Here is a 21048-nt window from a genome sequence, read left to right as displayed (position 1 = left end):
AACAAACCTTCCCATGTCACTGGTTCCAAACCCATCCACACAAGGAGTGAATGCAGTGCTACCTCCTTCTGTAAAAGAAATTTCATATTTTCAGTCCAACAGGCCTGTGAAAAAGCTTCCATCCCCTGCTGGTTCTTCAGCCAGGTGTACTCTGCAGGGAAATGGAAAACTGGAAAGCATACAAAATGGCCATCTCATCTGCACAAGTGCTCCAATAGGACAGCACTGACGCAGCGGCAGGAAAACTTGCATCCCCGGTACCTGCTGTTGTATCTCGTCTGAGATTGCAAATGAGACCTGAACACTCTAATCACCTCATATTTCTCCTAAAACAGTTTACAGAGATAAGCCTAGATGCCTCAAAACTAAAACAAGTATTTCCTAAAATCTGTTGGACATGCATTTATTTTGCATGTAAAATTTACCCTTAAATATAAAAACATCCAAATTTATCAGAATTTTTAAAATTGCATCACCGCAACTCTCCTACACATTTGGCACCCTGTAAGAACATTAAGTTAGTTCAGTTACAAACTAGATAGCTCCCCTTGTTTGTTGCCCTTCCCTTCACTGTTTAGATCTTGCCTATTGCAAACAGACCTATCCCAAAGGCAGGCATGTCAACTTGTTACCCTCAGCTGCTTTCCTTTGCAACTTAAATATGATTTAGTTTCACTAGACTTCACCAACTTTGCATAAACCTGTAGCAACCTATTGTGAAACACTTGAGCAATTCAACACAAATCAAAGATAGCCAAGCTTAAAGTGCTTTAATTGAATTTTATAGAAGTAACAGAGCATGTATTTAACTTGGTGCTGCCGATTTGTCCTTCAAATAGACACAAGCCTTCTGCTCTTAGAACTATTGCACCATGTGAACAGAACAGCACGCAGCTACACAGCCATTTACACAGCTAACCTTGTCCGGTTAAAACGATGACTTTTGCAAATAAGGTTGAACATCCCGTTAAGTTACCTGAACGTGCCTGGCAGTTCTGACCTGTGTGAGCAGGTGACTTCAGCCCCGGTGTTACTCAGACTGCGACGCCGTGGGCCTTCGTGGGCCTTTCTCCTTGCGCAACCACCCAGGGGTGCGGTGTTCCCCCCTTACTCTGCCCAACAGTGGCACCCAGTGGTCAAGTGTTTTCATGAACACTGGGAAACAGCTGCTGCTCCAAGTTCCCACCCACCGGATTTTCTAAACACAGGTAGGCGGTTTAAATGCACTGTTTGGCTATTGAGGTTCCAAATGCTACCCACTATTTAAACTGTCTACAAAGCCTGAGACTACCACCGCTGGTGAAGACTAGCCAGAGCTAGGAAGAATGCACAGCAGCTGAAAAGCTGCACAGAAGGCAGCGAGGCACATCCAAACAGGAGACCAGGCTACTGTAGGGTCAAACACATCAGCAAAATTGTTCTTTTAAAAAACAAGCATGCCACCTCAGGCAACAAGATATTTTATATGTCCTTTTCTGAATAGCTACAGACTGTGAAAGGATTCCTGGGCAAGAGAAGATTATTTTGCCCTTGATGATGCAGCTCTGCTTTTCTAAAGATCTTAGTATTCAAGCTGATTTCTAGGAGTGCGATACAGCGCATCAGACAGTCTACACGAGATGCAGTCTCCCAAGAATCAAAAGCAGTGGCAGGGCTGACAAAGCCCCAGACATTAAAAGGCATTCAGGAATCTCCATACTGTTATTTTCCATCAGTAGCCAGAAAAGGATGATGCTTCTGAGATTGGGGGCATTAAGTGAACAGAAACATGTAGAGGTGAGCCCAAATACAAAGACCAGGACTAAACTTTGAAAGATTCCATTTAACATTCTTCCCTCTTACACAGAGAAATTGGTTTCAGGTGACTCATATTTATAGTCTCTGTAAGTAAACAGAGAAGTCAAATGTCAGGACAGCATGTCAGAGAGAGAAGGGAGAAGATAGGAAAAGCAAGCTACGAAGTGCAGAGAAGACAGCACAAACAAAACAAATGCTTTTCTCACTAAACCAACACTGAACTGAAAGCATTATCAGAAAAGTCTCTGAACCTAAATTTTAGTAAGTTTAAACTCCCCCATATTGTAGCATAAGGGATTGCGAGAAGGGAATTAAACTGACATTGGAATTAGACAGATCAATAGATTAAGATCAGATGAATGAAACTGACTTGTAACTCAGCCACTTCCTTAACATGAATTGCTCTGGTTTCTAATAAACACTATTACTTCTAACAAAGATAGAAAATATTCAGCATTACAGTAGTTGAACTTCTTGAAAAATTTAATGAGACAAATGCCTTCATAATACAGGTAAATCGTACATCATAGATTACATGTTTATAAGTGAATGAATTAGTCTTTTCGTAATTGGACAGTTTCCTCTTTAATTCCATCTTTTGTGACAATGCAAATCTTAAGTGCATCCCCAGTGTACACATCTCTCTCGGCAGCAGAAATAAAGACATCTTTAACCAGCTGTAAAGCCTTTTCCAGGGTCAGAGGTACATGTTCCACATTTTGCATGTTCTTGAAGCCAATCTAAGAAAAGATGAAAATACATGTTAAAGGAAGTATGATCCATCTAGCATGAAAGCTGTGTCATAGTCTCTGCATTAGAATGGGCAGATTTAGACAAAAAGAAGAAATGGTTGGTCTGTTCTGGAAACCCAAAGCTGGCAATAGTATTCGTCCACACAGTTTACAGATGCCTGACCAGAACTTTGGCAGTGCTGATACTCTTAAAAGTAACTAGAAGCAGATCCAGTGTACAGTCAGCACAGCTCCCCCACTCATTCAGCATATACAAGATCACAGTGAACATTCAGATCAGAGCTGACCTAATTCTTCAGAAACTTCTCACTGGGTTAGCAGTATCAGAACTGCACACATGCCTTTTCTCCAGCCATTTGCAGTCAGGAACATTTCTTAAAAGCAAATATTCCTCAACATACCTAGAATTCAAAAAGAGCAGCCTATGTTGGAGCATAACCAGTCCTATTAAATAGTACATTTCAGCTGATAAACTTAAGTGTCCACCTAAGCATCAGAACAGGAAAAGGAGTGGAAGAGTTGCCTACTTCGCCTCAAACCTGTAAGCAATAAAAAGCTACTTATGACAACTTCGTTTCTGCAGAAGATTTTTTTTTCTTCAGTTAACAGAAGTTCAAAATTAAGTCAAAGCTGAGAACCTGGAGTTGTTTAAAGAAAAAAAAAAAAAAAGGAAGGAAAGAAGGAAAGATTCTATTCCTTTCTCAGCTGATAAGAACTAAGAGCGCTTAACTGCTTTTTTTAAGCACAGCAGTCGCGTTGACATCGGGCTCAACTGACTAAATATCAACACCAATGTCAGAGAATAAAATGAGTAAAACATGCTTTTGCATTTCTTTCATTCAACAATTAACAGCTTCAATTAAATATGAAAATATACTTCAAGTGTTTTTAAGACAGATTTAACCGAGTAAGTTTCCAGCAGTTTCATGCAAGAACATTCTTAGAAAATGGTGTTCAAGTTGTACAAAACTTAAGACTTTTAAACAAGTGTATGTTAAGTGATAAAATGTATTATATACACCTACTAATTCTGTCTTCTTATTTTAGCATTATTTCATGCTAAGTAACAGACATATTTATGTCATCAGCTAGGGGAAGGAAAAAAAAAACCCCCACAACAGAAAACACACCCAAACCACTTCTATGGGAAACATAATTCCCCAATTAAAACATTTACCTGTATTTTAAACAGGCAGTCCACTGCTTGTAGCACATTAAAAACCTGAACAGATTCTAAAGCAAAACTTTGATTTCTCCTGATAAGGTAAAGCCACACAATTTGTAAATGTATGGATTAACAGTCCTACCTGTAATACATTTAAAAGTTCTCTCAAAAGTAGTATTCCCCAAAAGTAAAGCTACATTAATTTGAACATCACATGTTTACTGAGATTAAAAAAAAAAAAAAAGATAACTATTTTACCTGGTTATCAAGCAAGGGTTGCAGCATGGCACTTGCTGATCCACCTGCTTTGAAAGAATCTCTCTGGTATGAGCCCACTGGATCAAAGCTATATACTGCTCCCTTCCCTAAAAAAAAAAAAAAAAACAAAAACCAAGTATGTAATCACAATCCAGAAAGATTCTCGATACTGATAAGCATTTACATCAAAACCTAGCTCTCTCCAAAAGCAGTCTCTGAAGTACCGCAGATCCCAGTAAGCTTTAACCAAGTAATAGTGCGGTATGTTCAAACAATGCTTTTGACAGTAGGCTCGTTATGGTTGTGGCCTGGTACTATATGCAAGGCTATTTCCAATATTTAACCTATAACCATGCTCTAACAGACGTTTCCTACAGTACTTACCACAGAAAAAGTGCTGATGCAGAAAAATCAAAGCAGAAGAATGTGCTAGAGCGCAGTGCTGCACAAAGAGCTCTGCTGGTTCTAAAGCTAGCACAAAGAGGCAGTTTAGCCATTGTTCCTGAATGATACAGTTCTTGAATTATCTCCCGAGAGCATGCTTGGATGCCTCTGCATCGCCTTCCCAGAACCAGGGATGATGCTCTGGTCTCTTACACACTTCCCTCTGGAGTCAGGCCAGGCTCTGCAAAGCTTACTAGCTTGCACCGCCATCAGAGATGTAGACGCTCTGAGGCACCTCCTTCCTCTTGAGGAAGACACACTAACCAAGACGCAGCACCTGGCCAAGCTCAGCCTTTCTGCTCAGACAGGCTGCACCTGATTTAATAAATGGGCCAGTGCACTTGGCAGCACAGCACAGGTAGATGATCAGCCCTGAAAAAGCTAGCCGAGATCCAGAAAGTAACACTAAATCAAACCAAATCAATCTTGCTGGACACAAATTAAGCCCATGAACGCAAACCTGCCCTCTGATTCTTACCAGTTGCTACAGAACCCTCATAATCTGAGATTTACCATTACGCAGGGCCAACTAATCCCTTTTCAGACTCCGTATATCGCAGCCATGTCTTTGCAAGCCTGGGAAAAGCAGTGTAACTTAACGGTAACAACAAACTGGAGAATGGCTGAAATCATCCAAACAAGACCACCTCTGAGCTCCTGCTCAAAGCCAGAGAACACAGTATTTTAGCAACTCAACCAAATCACTGGGCAAGAGCCCAGTAAGTCCTGGAAGGGCTGTATGTTAAACTACAGCTTCTGTGTAGAAGTCACTATTTTCATTAGAGGTTTGTTAACATTTACAAGTACCTTTGTACAAACCTGTCTCTGGAGTAAATCTCCGTATTTAATAACCTCTACCACACTCACAGACCGGAGTAAAATATATACAATTTTACTGCTAACATCTTTAAACACACTATTAAGAAATCCAGCAAAGTTGTTATGAAGTGCTCCAACCTAGAGTAAAGTGTGAGAGGTAAGCAATGTTAGCAGATTTCACTTGTAATCAAATAATTGTAACACAGTTTTTAGACTTTCCGACCTTCAGCAATAGAAAATCAAGTTAATAGTGGCAACTAGGAAACAAGTCAGATGCATAATAGGCATTTGACCTGTGGAAGTACCGTAATGCCTAAAGGTAGGTGTTAGGAATAGGAACGCAAACTTTGTTAATTTCATCAGTACACCTGAGATGTAAAAGGATAGCTATTCACCCACAGAAATTTAGCCCCTCTTTTTTTCTTTTTTTGCTTAAAGTCTTACCTTCTTCATCAAGTCCACCAATTATGTTGTAAACGTAGTAAGGAAAGAAACGTCGAGAATATAGAATTGTAGACAGCATTGCTGCAATAGCCCCAGTCGTCATGGTCTTGTTATTGGAATGCTTGTACATCTGCAAGTGGTACAGCATGTCCAAAAAGAAAGTCAAACACTAAATTTTGCATTCCATCAGTATTACATTTTCTGTAACCTCACTACAGAACAATCTGATGCTAAACAAGATTATTAACTACCACGATAACTGCAAACACACTGGTCTAAAAGTAAAGCCTTCTTACAGGCCAAAAATTAACATTTCTCCGAAGTTTTGCAAAGAATAGACGTTGCCTTATTAACATTATCCTCTCCTGCTCTTTCATTCTTTAAATTTGTGATGTTACACTTAATAAGAACATAGCATCAATTTCCCCTGGCTGGTCTTTCACTAGCAATACAACTATGATACAAACACTTGAAGAAAACCAGCAAAAATTATACTTAAAACGTATCATATTATTGGTCTCAAACATGATAATAAAAGTTTATAAATACAGTAAGACAGTTAGCTACCTTCAATCTTGCTTCAATAATTTTTGTAAGGGTAAGGCAGTCACCATGGAAACCACTGCATCCAATGACCGTTTGTTCTGTTCTGTAAGATGTAAAATTTTGTTGTGATTTTAGATTTAGTATGAACTATACAACTTTCTTACACAGTAGATTATTATGCAAACATCAAACGTATTTTCAGTTTCCTTAATGCTATCAAAACCAGTTGTCTAAAATGTAGTAACAGATATTTTATGTATAGAAGGTAACTGCAACCTACATCTTGGAGAGGACTCATTAAGTGCAGGACCACACAGATGTCTTTCTTCAATCCACTGACTTCCACAGCAAAACTGACAAAAAGAAATTCTTAATTTCTTCATGTACCCCTAACTCTAGCTATTATAATTCAGTCTTGCTAGAGGATCTGTTTTGAGATGGGGAGCCTGTTACATCGTTATCACTCAGCCCAGTGCTACTGCCTCTGGCCAGAGGGCTGCCTTAATACTGTAGGATGGTTATGTAACATTTATGTACCCTGTAGGCGGTTTTCTGTGTCAGCATGACAGCGGTTGTTACCTGGCCGCGGGTGCCCTGTAGGTTAGCTCTTTGCTCAGTTTCAAAATGTTTTATGAACACTAAGTACAAGAATGCATATTTGAAATTCAAATTCTAGTAAAATGGTTGAGTCTACAAACATTCACACGTACTTCCAGACTAACACAAAGCAGTCATTCAGAAAACAGTTTAAACTGAAATCTTCCCTCAGCCTGTCACTAGAATTACACAAATCCATCACGTGCAGCATGCAGACTGTACCACAGTAATTTCAATTTGAACACTATCAAAGAGCCAAAGATACTGTAAGGAGTTAGCCAGGAGAAACATAAGTTCATATGATCTTGTGTCATCAATTAAAAAAAAATTAAAAAAAAAAAAAAATCTGTGCATAGCTAATAGCAGCTTACTCGGTAAGCACCTGCTACAGTCAAAAGACTGTAAACAGTATGTATTTTTAAACCAAGGGAATGCTATCTAGGTGAGTCAAGATAAGCACAAAATGAGCATAAAAAGTTCAATAATAGAACAACTGAGAGGTTTACCTCTCCTAAAATAAACACTTCTTCGAAGTGCCAGATGGTTCACTAGAGAGACACAGTACAACTGGCAGTAGCAGGCACACTTGCCTACCAACACCCAAGTTACCAGAGGATTAAGTTTTGCTACAGTTAAGACAAAAGTTCTTCTGATTATCCAGCCAAAAAAACACCTAGCTTACATTAAGCCTTGTATCATGCTAAAAATGTTCTGTTATCAGCTAACTTCAAGAGCATGCAACAAGAAATCTGGCTGTATACAAAACATCACATCTGGCATTACAGCAATAGTCACCTTGACTCCAAAATCAATTTTGATACCATGCTTTTTTTCTGAGAATTCTGCTTAAAGTGATAGATCATTCCAGGCAGGTGACATGCTCAGGAATACAAAAGATCTTTCATCTGTTTCAATTCTTACAAGATCTGGACTTACAGTTTGTAGCATTTTGGACTGTCCCGGCAGTGAATTGCATAACCTTCACTCAGTCGTGTGTCAGAAGCCACAATAGAAAAGTCTTCTCCAGCAATCGCCAACACAGTCCTTAAAGAAGAGTATTCATATAATCATTACCTCTAAAACAAATATTTTCTTAGTCAACAGAGGAACAGACTAGATAGTAGTTCTATATCCAGACTCACGTTTTGTCAAGCATCTTATATTCCTTGCTATGTTTCCAACTACACACATCCCCACATGTGACTCAAGACTGGAAGATACTAGACACACTGAAGAAAATGTGTGTAAATGATTCTCTATTTTAACTGAAAACTGTATGGAAACTTAGTAAAACAGAATTTCTATACAATGCAAGAACCATGCTCAATGGACTAGCAATTTTAGATGTCTGCTAATGAAAGACCCTTCTAAAAAAGCTTGGCTCTCCAAGCAAAAACAGTCCAGCAAAGTACTAAGCATCACTATCATTACGCTTAAATTATCATCACTTTTTTAATCTAATGCTATCCCATGTTATTTACTTCCAAATAACTGGTTTTGTGATTGCCACATGTGTGCTACTATAACAAACAGATGTACTTTTAAAACCAGTTAGGCATTATTAAAAAAAAAAAATAAATCTAAATAACACTATCCTGGCCAGATCCTGTCATCAACTCAGGGCAAGTGTCTAAAACATCGCCTACCTTTAACAGTTACAAGATAGCTTTCAACCCCGTTACAGGTTTAAAAGCAGGTAATACGACCATTACAGGTGTTTCCTGAGCCTATAAAGAAACAACCCTGCCGGGAACGGAATGAGCTTATTTTAACCCGTAAAAGTTCAGGGAGCCCGAATGTGCCAAAAGCCACACGAACACGCAAGAACACCCAGAAGAGCTGCACGGACTCGCGGCACGCTCAGCCCAGGGCAAGGCCGAGGCCAGCTCTCCCCTGTACTGTCCTCCTTTCTCTATAGAGGCGCTAGCAAGGGGAAACAAACCCTCACAGAGTGCCGGGGGGAAGACAAGAATAAGACTAGAAAGAACCAGCAGCAGCACCACCACCACCACGACTCTCCTCAGGGCCCCCTCCTCCGGGAAGATGGTGCGCCTCAGCCCGCCCCACACCCTGCTGCGACTCCTCACCCTCCGTTAAAGGTGTAGGGCGAGAAGCGGTACTGCACGGGCGCGCCGAGCTCGTAGCTCATCTCAGGCCCAGAGTCCGCGTAACCGGCGGTAGACAACATCTCTGGGGCGCAGCTCGGTGCTGTCTCACGGCAAAATGGCGGCACCGGAACCGGAAGTGACGAGCCACCGCTCTAGGATGGCGGCGGCCCCTCCTCTCGTCTGCTCTGGAGGACGCGCAGCCCCGCGCGGGCGGGCAGTGGGGGGCGCTGGCGCGGGGCTGCCCCCCCGCGGCCGTGGGGAGCGGCGCTGGCCGGTGCCCTGCTGTCACCGGCCCGTTCCCCGCCGGCGGGCAGCCTGCGGGCTCGGTGTGTGCCTGTCCCCGCAGGGCCTTTCCCAGCCTGGGCTTGGCGGGGCCCCTCGGGCACGGCGCGCGGCGCCGGTCCTTGCCCGGTCAGCCCCTATCTTCTGGTCATGGAAGTGAGCAGGCTGATAGCAGCTGGGGGGAGGCGATCGAAGAGCTCCTCGTGTTCGGGCAGGTGGGGAGCAGGGCGGCTCCTGCCCTGGAAAAGGAGAAACACTGTAAAGATTAAGGGTGTGGAGGCACACAAGGTCCTTGAGGTGGGTCGTGAAGTGCGGCGCCAGGCGCCGTGGCACGAGTTGAAACAAGCGGCAAGAGCGGGGGTAGAAGCGCGAAGAGGTGCCGGGGATGCATGTGGTCCTCCACAGGAAGATGAAGAGCTCGGGAAGAAGAGCTGCTGTTGCTGAAGCCTCTGTGGGCGCGGCGCGCAGACCGCAGCCAGCACGGCGAGGCGGTGGCGCCGCAGGGTCTGCGACTCGCTGCGGCAACGGGCAGCGGCTTGTACAGCTACAAAATGGGCAACAGCCTCCCAGCCCGGGGGCCTGTGGCCAGGCCCGGCACCGGAGCCACGCGTGCCAATGCTGAGCGCTGCCGTGGAACAATGGCCCCAGCCCGCCGGGGCACGGCGCTGCCCGGCGCCGCTCCCTGGGCTGGAGGGCCTGCCGCCGCCATAGCAACCCGGCCCGGGCGCCGACCTCCCCTCGCCCTCACTGAAGATGGCGGCGGGGAGGGCGGTGTGGGCGCGCGGCGGAAGTGACGCGCTCGGGACGCGCCGGCGGCGCGGGCGCGGGGCGCAGCTCGGCTCCCGCGGGCGCTGTGCGGCGGGGTGGCGCCGGGAGTGGCAGGTACCGTGCGCGCCGCGACCGCCTGCCCCCACCCCCCGCGCCTCTGCGGGGCCGCTGCATGCCCCGCAGCCCGGGGAGGGGGTGACGGCTGCCGGCGCCAGCGGGGCCGCCATGGTGCGGGCCGGGCCGGGCCTGGAGGGCGGGGGCGGTGCGCGGGGCCGGGCTCGCTCCGCACCTCCCCGCCGGGCTGGAGTCCTCCGGGCCGGCCTGAGCTGCGGGGGGCGGTGGGGGGAGCGGGTAGGGGCTCCCGCGGCGGGGAGGTGGCGGCCGCCGCCCCCTCGTGGGGCTCCGGCGCGGCTCGGGGGTGAGCGGCGGCCGTTGGTGCCGGGGGCGGGATGGCCGCGGTCACCGCCTTCCTCATGGGAGGGCGGGCGGGTGGGGGTCGTGGCGGTGGCGCGGACGTGCTGGCGGGGTGGGCTGCGCGCCTCTGGGGCCGGTCTTCGGGCAGGTGGGGGGCCTGGACGGCGCGGAGAGGCGAAAGGGGTCGCCTCGTGCCGGAACGGCTCTGCCCGAGCGCTGCCGTGTGCTAGGGGAGAGATCCTGGAAGGGGACTCGGGGTGCGTCGGGGCCTCTCCGAGGCGTCCTCTGCCTCCGGGCTCTGTTTCCTCGACAAAAACGTTCCCCAGCGTTTGTAGTGAAGGTGCGAGTAAGCCACGATTAGGTGGTTGCAAGATGGACCTCTGCGTAGGTGGTGTCCTCGCTACGGGCCCTGGCGTGCCTGGCATCTAGAGTTCTTACTAAACAGCTGGTCTGTCGAGGAGTTGGCTTTATTTCTTCTAGGGTAATGTTTAGTTTTCGAATTTACCCCTGTCTCCAGGTTGTAATGCCTGCATGCTCTGTTTGATACCTTCGCTGAGGGTAATAGATGGTAATATCTTACAGTCATGGGGGAAAAAAAAGCATGCCTTTTCAGCTGCAGTATAAAAATGTAATTCTGAGCTCTAATACCTTAAAAAAAAAAAAAAAAGACTGAATAGGCTTTCTTCAGATTTTTAAGTGGTCTGCCTCTGGCCTAAAAATGACCTACAGTATTTCTGACCAATAGATATCTAGTTAAGAAAACTATACATTAATAGGAAAATATTTGATATCAAGATGTAACGTTTAAATTCTCCACTTGTACTGTTTATTTCCATAACACAGCAACAGAGGTATAGTAAAAAAAAATCATGCATACGTTCCACTTGTGTACCAGAAATCGGCTTTCACATATTTCTTTTTTTCTCATAAAGTACATATCGTTGTTTGAAATCTGTTAGTGCTTTATTTTATGGAAGTGGATGGAAGAGGGTTTCCTAGTTTTAATTTGACCAGCGATGCTTTTCCCATAGAAGAAACAATATTTTTGAAGCCCAAGCCTTAAAATTGTCAGGAAGAGACTTACAAGCAATGAGTCAGTAAGCTTGTCCGTTAGTAGTCAGGGGAATTAAATTCTAAAAATATCAGTGCTTTTCCAGCTAAAGCAAAGCTTGGAGTAGAAGGAGCGTTAACAGCTTGAGATGTTTCTGAAGGAGGGTTCGGATAGACAGGGGCTTGCTCATGTGAGTCAGGTTACTTGCCAGGACTTCAGCAGAAACGTGCTGTAAAGTTTCTATAGAGTGTGTCTTTTTATGGATTGTGTGTGTGTGTGTGCACGTGTGTGTGAATGTTCTTACATGTATTTGTATGTGGGTGTCTCTTATCTAACTCAGCAGCTGATGGGTTTGCTTTTGGTTTTGTGTTTAGATATTGTTCTCAAGATACTACTTTTTCTTTTTTCAGGCTTTGATTAGTATTTTAGACTTATAACACGCATTTCTGTGGAGCTGATGTTTTCCTAACACTTTCAGCTTGGCTTAAAAAGCTACTTTACTGGAATGTTTTAAAGGGTTAAAAACCCACTAGGATTTGAAGTTAATTTAAATTAATTGAAGGAATTACTTCTGGCCTCACCAAAGAAATAACTGGAATCATGGATCAGAACAACAGCTTGCCACCCTACGCTCAAGGCTTAGCCTCCCCTCAGGTAAAAACAAATTATTTAATAAGCAACTGTGATCCGAATTTTTTTGTGAAAGTGTTTTCCGTTTCTTTCATGTAACTTTAGGTTTTTTGTTTGCAGATCTGAAAAATTCTGCTAGGTATTGAATAATACTAGTATAAAGCAGAATTTTAAAACTGTCAATTTGTATATCCAGATATATAAGAAACATGAAGACCTATGGGGTTCCTTTAAGCTGAAACATGACTGACAAGTTGGAAATACTAATTTAATTTTGGTGGTTGCCCTTTGTCATACATAATGGACTGTCACTGTGTTATGAATGCATCTGGTACGATGGACACAGACTGTTCAAACAATTGCAAGTTAAATTGTGGGTCAAGGTTGAGACATGCTTGCGAGGTAGTGTGAGAAGTGTGTCAGCATCCCTGGCTGGAGGTGAACCATGCTGGAGTGGACAGATCCCTAGAGGTAATATTTTATTCTGTAGAAGAACTGCATTTCCAAGGGCTTTCTGGTTTTAGTGAGTTACTACTATATGCCTCAGGTTTGGTACAATCATGTTGATTTATTTTTAGATTCCTCTTGAAAACTTTTTCTCTTAAAAACAAAATGGAGTCAATAGGATCTGTGGTTTCTATTTCATGCTTTCTTCTGCAGGGTGCAATGACTCCAGGAATTCCAATTTTTAGCCCGATGATGCCATATGGCACAGGACTGACACCACAGCCTGTCCAGAGCACCAATAGTCTGTCCATCCTAGAGGAACAGCAGCGGCAGCAGCAGCAGCAACAAGCGGCGCAGCAATCTACATCACAGCAAGCGACACAGGGAACATCTGGTCAAACTCCCCAGCTCTTCCACTCACAGACTCTTACCACAGCCCCTTTACCGGGAACCACACCTCTGTACCCCTCTCCAATGACTCCGATGACTCCAATAACTCCTGCAACACCAGCGTCTGAGAGCTCTGGGATAGTGCCACAGCTACAGTGAGTGTCCCCTGTGTTAGTGCAGCATGCGCTTTCTCAGATGGAGCTTTAAAGACCTAGGATGAAAGCCACATCAGGATCTGAGCAGTGCATTTTGGTGGGAAGGGAGGTCCTGAGGATTTATGGGTCTTCTCTAGCAATATGAGTAATTTTTGCTTTTATTTTTAGCTTAGTTTTGTTACTAAACCACTTAGTAATATAAACAGTTTCTTAGTGATTTGTCAGCCATGCATCTTTCAAGCATACTAGTGGAGGATGTTACATATGTATTCATTTAGCACCATTGTAACCTTTAAATCTATGCACTTTAGGAGTTCATCGTGCTTTAGCTATAAAGTAGTCTGGGTTGATAATCTGTATTTCAAAGTATATATAGCTGAAAACATATTCTCATTTGTAATTTACTGTATATTTGTGACCTGTTCACAAAAAAGCAAATAGCTCCACTTTACTGTGCGTAGTACTTTGTTAGTGAGACAGTAAAGAAGAATACAGGGGCTGTCACAGCTGGACGGGGGTTAGAAGGGTAGAGGGGAAGAAACGAGTTGCTAGTCTAGGAGCTAGAGCTGAGTTGTGCTTAATATTCCATGTTCCCTTTTCTAGTTCATGGCTACAGCTGAGTTTGTTATAAGGGAAGAAAACCTAGAACTATTTGAAGGTTTAGGTATGAAAGTATTTTCACTGAACTTGAGTTTTAAAGAGACTTTTACAGCAATTTACAGACAGCCCAAAGAGAAATGGTTGATAATGTGACTTTGGCACTGAAAGAGCAATCCCTTGTATTTCTCTTTTTCCCCGCTGAGGACCTTGAGATTTCAGGGGTTTCCCAGAAGACAAGTTTCCAAGGAAATTTTTCACCTAGGAACTTCTCTTAAATTTTCTAGAGACCAGCTATCCTATTGCCTGGCAATGGGTTTACCTCCCCGGTCATTCCCACTTAGTCCTGTGCCTCTTCTTCCTCCTTGAAGGCCATACCAAGGAAAATTTCAGATGGTACTATTGCTACCTCATTTTCTCCTGTTTCCAGCAGCTTCCCTGATTGTGGTGGGGGCTCTCAGCATCAAGAATTTTTCCTGCCAAACTGAAATAGAGATTCTTCTCATGAGACACTTTTCATAATAGCTGGCAGATAAGGAGGAATCGGCAATCATGCCTTAGGAGCTACTGCCCTACAGAAGGAGGTTCCTGAGCCAAATCACTGTTCAGTGCTCCTGTCGGTAGGAAAGATGTCACTCAAACTCACTTGGAGAAACAAAAAAAAATTAATCAAGCTTAGTTAAAAATGAGGAAGACACATGAATTCTTTATTGTCTTTTTAATGTATTTCTCTGAACTGTCTTCAGGAATATTGTGTCCACGGTGAATCTTGGTTGCAAACTTGACCTAAAAACTATTGCGCTCCGTGCCCGAAATGCTGAATATAATCCCAAGGTAAGAGAAATGTGTTAGAGTTCATCTTGTAACAGATATGTCAAAGGCACAAGGTTGTGGGTGTATTTGCTGTGATAGATTGGAAAACCTTCCTGCTATAGATGCGGTTTTATACTTTATTAAAGATTTCTTTTTTAACTAAACTTAGAACATTCTGTCAAATTAATGAAAAGCATTTTTATACTGATTTAGCCGTGTTTTGCATGAGGTTGTAATTTGGTAGATTTAAAAAGAACACAGCACATTTAGGAGGAACCTAACCAACAGTGTCGTACACTGGCCAAATTGTTTATTGTAGAGCTGGTCTCTGCTACTGTTCATATGGGCATGTTTGCTCACAGTGCTCAGAAAGTTCCTTTTTCATATTACTGAAATCTGTGATGATTAAGACTTGTTCCCTGTCTCCCAGCAAGGTGAAAGGAAGGAAGAATTCAACTCCTGGGCTCCTGCCAGAGCCACAGTTGTTCTATATATGCTGTGGCTTCCTTCACCTGACTGCTCCCCTGCAATTCTTGCGGTCGCAGCGCAGTCACTTATTTTTTACAGTCGTGCCTCCCCTCTGAGCTCTGTTCCTTGCTCCTGATGGCTAGGTCTGGTGGAACAGCAAAATGAAATTGATTTTTTTGCATGCCGACTTCTAAGTTGCCTGCTGCTTCTAAATAGCAGTCTGTTAAACTGTGGGGGGGGTTTTAGCTCAGAGAAACTTTGAACAACAGCAGAGGACCTGGAGTGTTGAATCAAATTTATGTCACTTCATTTTTCTTTCAGGTGGCTCTCTTGGAAATGTTCTCTTTGCAACCACAGTAGTTGGACAGTCTTCCTAATAAAAGTTAGATGTTGTGTAGTTGAACTGACTTGCCTTGGGAAGGCTTCAGTTCTCCTGGGGAGCAGGGTTTTTTTTGGTTTAGTATTTGGTATTTTGCTGCAGTTTACCTGAACTCTGCTCTCAAAGATTAAAGCACGCATGCAAGCATATGTGATAAATAACTGTTACTGTAAGTTTATATCAGTGATGCTGTTACATAACTGCATGTGAGTAAGATATTAGTGCAGCAAAAATTTGAGCATGCCATGGTAATTCTTAAGGTGGGGGTAGGTGGCTGTGTAAAACTTGCAGCCAGAATAATCAATACGAAATGCTGTTTTCTACAGCAGAGAGAAAGAAGGGTTATGTAACACACTCCTGACTTTTAGGCAGTACATTCATCTATCAAAGAAAGAAGTTGCTTGGCTGTATTATTCAAGCCATATTTTGACAAAAGTGCTGTTAGGTAATCCACGCTACCGCCTTGGTTATGTCAGCAGAACAGTTTACGGGACTGCATGATGGGCTGATCCAAGTTAAATATAACAGGCAAACAGGGGTTTGTGTGTGCGTATGCCCACATCAGTTTCCAGTATCTCTCGTTTCAAAGAGTTTAAGAATATTTGGAAATGCAGGCAGAGATGTTACAGTACTTAGAATATAAAAGCTAGCACTGACCAGGCTGCTGTGTTCTGCTGTGGTAGTGGAGGTGACTTCTGTTTACACAGAACTTTGATCTCCAGCTGTTCTATTCGCTGGTATTCTAACACTGTCCAATTTTTTAAGACACGGAAACAAAACAGATCCTAAAATATTTGCAGATAGTCTTCCATCCTGCCTATAACAGATACAATTTCAAGATGTGTGGAGGCAATTATTTTTTTATTTATTTTTAAGATTGTCTCTACTGCTCAGCTGCAAATGTTAGCATTACTTATATGTTGCGTATACAGTAATGAGAGATGAGCTTAGTAAATTAGGAATGCAATGGTAAATATGCTTCCTGTGTGACTCTACCTTTCAGTGTGTGTTTGAAGCTACTTACGATTTAAGCATTTCAAGGAAATTTTGAGTGATCTATAAGTATATTTGAACTTTGTATTTCTTTGCAATACAGTGTAACTTGCTACTTAGATTATGCAAGTTTGGTTTTAATGTAATGATTACAGCAATATATCACTAATAGTCTCAATGCTCACATTTCAGCGTTTTGCTGCTGTTATTATGAGAATAAGAGAACCACGTACTACTGCACTTATATTCAGCTCTGGAAAAATGGTGTGCACAGGAGCAAAAAGGTATGTTTAGCAAACTAATTCAGGCTGTCTTCTTTCGTACCATCATGCTTTAGAAATACTATTATTTGTGTACAGTATTTGTATATATACAACAAAGTTGTACAGCTAAGCTTGCTTCCCAGTTATTTCAAATAGACTAATATACGTTTCTACACAAAATGTCTTCATGCCTGAAAGTACTTCCCTATGAAAGGGGAAATGGTAGTTTTGTTTCTGAAGCTCTTTCATACAGTCTGATAAACTTGTTTGTGGAGGTTGTTATATTCACTTTTTGGCTTTGCAGTTATCTTTTTTCCTAATAATTTAAAAATTTCAATGACTGTGCACTGGAACTGCTTAAACGGTAGGGGCGGTGGCAGAGGAAGAGTGATTTTATATTTGAGTAGTTTCATTCATCACAGGCCAAGAGCTCCACGTTTCTGGTCCCCGTAGTCTGATCTGTTCTTAACATGTTCACTGAAGCATGAGAATTGAAAACTAAACATAACCTTAACTCCAGTGGGCAGGAGAGAAACTCTGCTCTGAAGAAGTCTGTTAGGAATCCAGAAGGAATAAGCTAATGAGCAGAGATGAATGAGTAGAGCTGTACAGGAAACACTCTCTGCCTGGTGATGCTTGAAGTTCAAGTTGTCTTATGCTGCATTAAGAGCAACCAGATCCTCAACTGTTTACAAAACTGAAGCAAACCGAGTTCTGCAGCAGCGCGTAAGGCCGTGCAGTTGTGTTAAACCCAGGTTTGAATGCCTGGGCTGAATCGAGAAGAGGATTTGGGCAGTTTACAAATATTTTATAGAAGGGTGCACTTTCTAGCAGTAGTAGTTCAAAGTTGTTCTATACTGAAAACTTAAGTAACAGTTTTCACGTCTTATTAGAGGGTCTGGAGTCAATATTTTAAGAGTGTGAAATACATGGATTTATAATTTACTGTTTTCTGCCTCGTGAACAGTGAGTACACCATTAATAGTGTTAAAGATCCTAGTACCAAAATTAGCATGCAAACCAGTGCTAGTTGTTAATTTTGGATGTAAGAATTTTGCATGTGACCTTCCCCTCCCCCACAACACACATTTTTTTTTTCCTAGTTACATATTTGTGGTTTAATCCTATTTGCTTGAAGTAATATTTAACTGAGGAAATAATATGGATATCCTTTTCTCACTTCAGTGAGGAGCAATCCAGGTTGGCAGCAAGGAAGTATGCAAGAGTTGTTCAGAAACTGGGTTTTCCTGCAAAATTTTTGGATTTTAAAATTCAGAACATGGTGGGCAGCTGTGATGTGAAATTTCCCATCAGATTAGAAGGATTGGTACTCACACACCAGCAGTTCAGCAGGTAAAAAAAAAAAAAAAAAAAAAGCTTGCTTATATGTTCCCATCGCTGCTCTGCCTCAGGTTTAACAGAGTTTGCCCAGTAGGAACCCATCAGAATGATCTTCCCTGCTACTTTCTCAAGTTTCAGTGCAGTCTGCATCTGCTCTGCCCCTTCCTGCAGTCCTGCCAATGAAAAACTGGAACATGTGTCTGCAAGCACATATAAACACTCACTCCCTTCTCTTACAGCTACGAGCCTGAATTGTTTCCTGGCTTAATCTACAGAATGATCAAGCCACGGATTGTTCTGCTTATTTTTGTTTCTGGAAAAGTGGTTTTAACTGGTAAGTGAAGACAGTATCTCACTCCCATAGGTTAGATTTAGGCTGCATGACAGAGAACACGCAATGAGACCAGAGGTATGTAAGCTGCTACATACCTTCTTTAGAGGTGACAGTACTGACAAAGAACAGATAGTATTCTGTGATAAGAATGTACAAAGCAAACCCCCCATTTGGCTAAATCCATATAAGCAATGATCATGAATCCTAGTTAAGTACACAGGTGCCCAAAAAGCTGTAAGAGTGCAGGTAACATTTCTGGCAAAATCTGAGTCTGTCTCTGTGTGCTGGATGTGTGTAACTGAGCTAACTGTTCTTTGACAGCTTGCCTGGAGGCTGCTGCCATTCTCCGTTGATACAGCAGCCACAGAAGGGGAGATACCTGGGCTCTAGGACCTCCTCAGCCTCAGGCGCTCCACCTCCACCCTTCCTTTTCCCCTTGTGCTGAGTCTTGCTATGGAGAAAAAAAAAAAACAGGAGTCTCGCAGACAAGAGGAGGAGCGCAGACAAGAGGAGGAGCGTGTCCCTGCAGTACGGCAAGTGGCAGGCCTCTGCCACTCCAGACCTTGCTCCCCACGATGTTCACACTCTCAAAAAAAGCTCCACCAGTTAGGCCTTTCTGCAGAAACATCCTATGGGGCTGCACTTTGGAGTTGGATCTCCTGCAGAAATTATGTCTAGGAAAATGCCATTTTCAAGTATAGCGTAAGCATGAAGATGCTAAGGAAAGTTTTACCAGTTACCAGAATAAACAGTGAGAAGGCTGGTAACGTGTGCTCTGTATGAAATGTGTATTGGGAAAAAAAAAAAAGGATTTATGGATACATAAAAACATGAATTTATGGATATGCATAGGTTTTTATGTAGAGTTGCATTCTAATAAACATTCTAAAAGCTAAAATTAAGTATGTGGTGAAAGGTACAAACTAACTTAATTCTCTCTTTTTCTAGGTGCTAAAGTACGAGCAGAAATCTATGAAGCATTTGAAAACATCTATCCCATTTTAAAGGGATTCAGGAAGACAACGTAACAGTTTCTACATCTTTCGGAGAAATCAGGGGTATATTTTAAAAGGTATTGTGTATGGCACAGCAGTAACAAGAGATGGACTTCCAGTGAAGCTGCAACACCAGGACTTGGACTATTTCCCAGTTAGTGCCTACTTCCCTGATGCTCAAGGGGAACTGTATTCTTGATTATGTCTACTGAGTTACTGTGAGTTGCTTTACTGGGCTGTTCCTGGAGCAGTCCCTCCCAAGTTTTATTTATATTCTAGCTTTTGAATAGTTTTAATGCCAGTTCTATTAATAGAAAATCCGTAAGTTGGTTTAAAAAACAAATGCAACTGTGTCACTCAGTGTATAAACCACTTAAATTGCCATGTATATATGTTTTAACTTCCTTCCATATGACCATAGTTTTTATAATTTTCAGAACTTAAGCTTTTAAATTTTTTCAATTTTAAATTTCTTTGGTGCCAGACACATTCCCTCTTTCCAGTATTAAGCAAGACAGAATAAATTTATTAATGAAAATGGCTCACTGTACATATATATATAATATATACCTTCCTTCTCTTTCCTCCTTCAGCTCCACATGTACAATAAACCCTCTTTGTACAATTACGGGAACTGTCTTAATGCATTTTAAAATTACCCAGCTGGTAGAATGAAATACATTGAAAATTATTTTTTTTAATTTAATCTGGATTTTTCAATAGCACATGCTCTACTGTGACTTGTCATTTTGAGAGAAATCTTAACAATGCTCTGACTTGCTTACCAGCAGTCACATCCTTGGCAACATCTAGCTTGACTATTTCTAGTATGTTGAAGTGAAAGAGGTGACTGGTTAAAGAAGTTTGTGTTCAAGTGTGTGTTGCCTTACGTCCAACAGATCGGGTTTATGCAAGTCTTAAACAGCTACATTGGGCTGAATTGGAACAAAAGATCCCTGCTTAGCTTCTAGAATTTCTTCAAATTACTACTTTTGTATTTTACCAACTATGACAGTCTCACTATATTAGTGTTCCTGTAAAGTGTCAAGGTCCTTCCGACTGGAGTCAGTATGTACATAATCTTCCCTCTGAACTGTGCTTGAAGCTTAATGGGCTGAGAACTAAAAATAAACTTTTTTTCTCCAGTAAATTTCCAGTAATAGTAACCTCCTTTCTATGACTTGCACATTCTTTCAAAAAAGCTTTTATCTAAAACTAACCCAACTGTAACCATGGTCTCATTATTTGTCATTGCAGACAAAATGAAGTTTAGTTTTGGCTGGCATTGCTACTGCCCCCTTTGCAAATGCTGAGTGACCTTTCCTTATTGACTCTACTCCCTCCACAGTGGCCTACACTGGTGTTCCTCCAGGCGTTTTAATAATTGGTTTCATGGATCTTGGCAGAAAGCTGCTGTTTAACAGGGCAGCTTTGCCAGGATCAGTTCAAGAAACCCAAACACCACATCGCCTTCAGTGCCGTGCCACTCTGTGCTGTGAGCTAGCGAGCGTTGCCGAGTGCTCTTGAACACGACCATATGACTGTCTGTGGTTTTGCAGGACCCTGAACTATTACCAACTTAGCTGCAATACTCTTAACTCGGCAGGAGAACTTGGAGCCTTAAGTAACTGTGGGATGTTTTCAATAAAAATCAGTCAAGCTGTACTATAGCAACTTAAGAGACTGCTGTTCCAGAATGTGTACTAAGGCTTAAAATGACCCTTTTAGAAATTAAGTTCTGACGAAACAGTTTCTGCATAAAGCATTTCCTGCCTGCTTATTTATTCCCAACACCTAA

The 21048-nt window shown here is 42.6% G+C and overlaps 2 protein-coding genes across 4 annotated transcripts; one reads left to right on the top strand and one right to left on the bottom strand.

Annotated features, from left to right (window-relative positions):
• Positions 1-2262: 2262 nt before the first annotated feature.
• Positions 2263-9089, bottom strand: PSMB1 (proteasome 20S subunit beta 1). The gene is made up of 6 exons (XM_074818543.1): positions 8910-9089; positions 7759-7866; positions 6247-6328; positions 5680-5809; positions 3973-4079; positions 2263-2537 (listed from the first exon to the last, which is right to left on the bottom strand). The coding sequence occupies exons 1-6, from the start codon at positions 9008-9010 to the stop codon at positions 2352-2354; spliced, it is 714 nt and encodes a 237-aa protein (XP_074674644.1). The 5' UTR covers positions 9011-9089; the 3' UTR covers positions 2263-2351.
• A 923-nt stretch (positions 9090-10012) lies between these two features.
• Positions 10013-20400, top strand: TBP (TATA-box binding protein). 3 transcript variants are annotated; one of them, XM_074818539.1, is made up of 9 exons: positions 10013-10094; positions 11856-12099; positions 12272-12546; positions 12736-13067; positions 14411-14498; positions 16510-16601; positions 17766-17933; positions 18161-18255; positions 19204-20400. In XM_074818539.1, exons 4-9 carry the CDS (start codon positions 12742-12744, stop codon positions 19281-19283), a joined length of 849 nt encoding a protein of 282 aa, XP_074674640.1. In that variant the 5' UTR covers positions 10013-10094; positions 11856-12099; positions 12272-12546; positions 12736-12741; the 3' UTR covers positions 19284-20400. The 3 variants fall into 3 exon arrangements, with proteins under 3 accessions (XP_074674640.1, XP_074674638.1, XP_074674639.1); XM_074818537.1 differs by lacking the exon at positions 12272-12546; XM_074818538.1 differs by lacking the exons at positions 10013-10094; positions 12272-12546 and having other exon boundaries at positions 10501-12099.
• Positions 20401-21048: the final 648 nt, after the last annotated feature.

This window comes from Strix aluco, chromosome 3, assembly GCF_031877795.1.
Source record: "Strix aluco isolate bStrAlu1 chromosome 3, bStrAlu1.hap1, whole genome shotgun sequence".
Taxonomy (NCBI): Eukaryota; Metazoa; Chordata; class Aves; order Strigiformes; family Strigidae; genus Strix; species Strix aluco.
The sequence above is the reverse complement of the archived record's forward strand: the minus strand, read 5'-3'. Positions and strand labels throughout refer to the sequence as shown.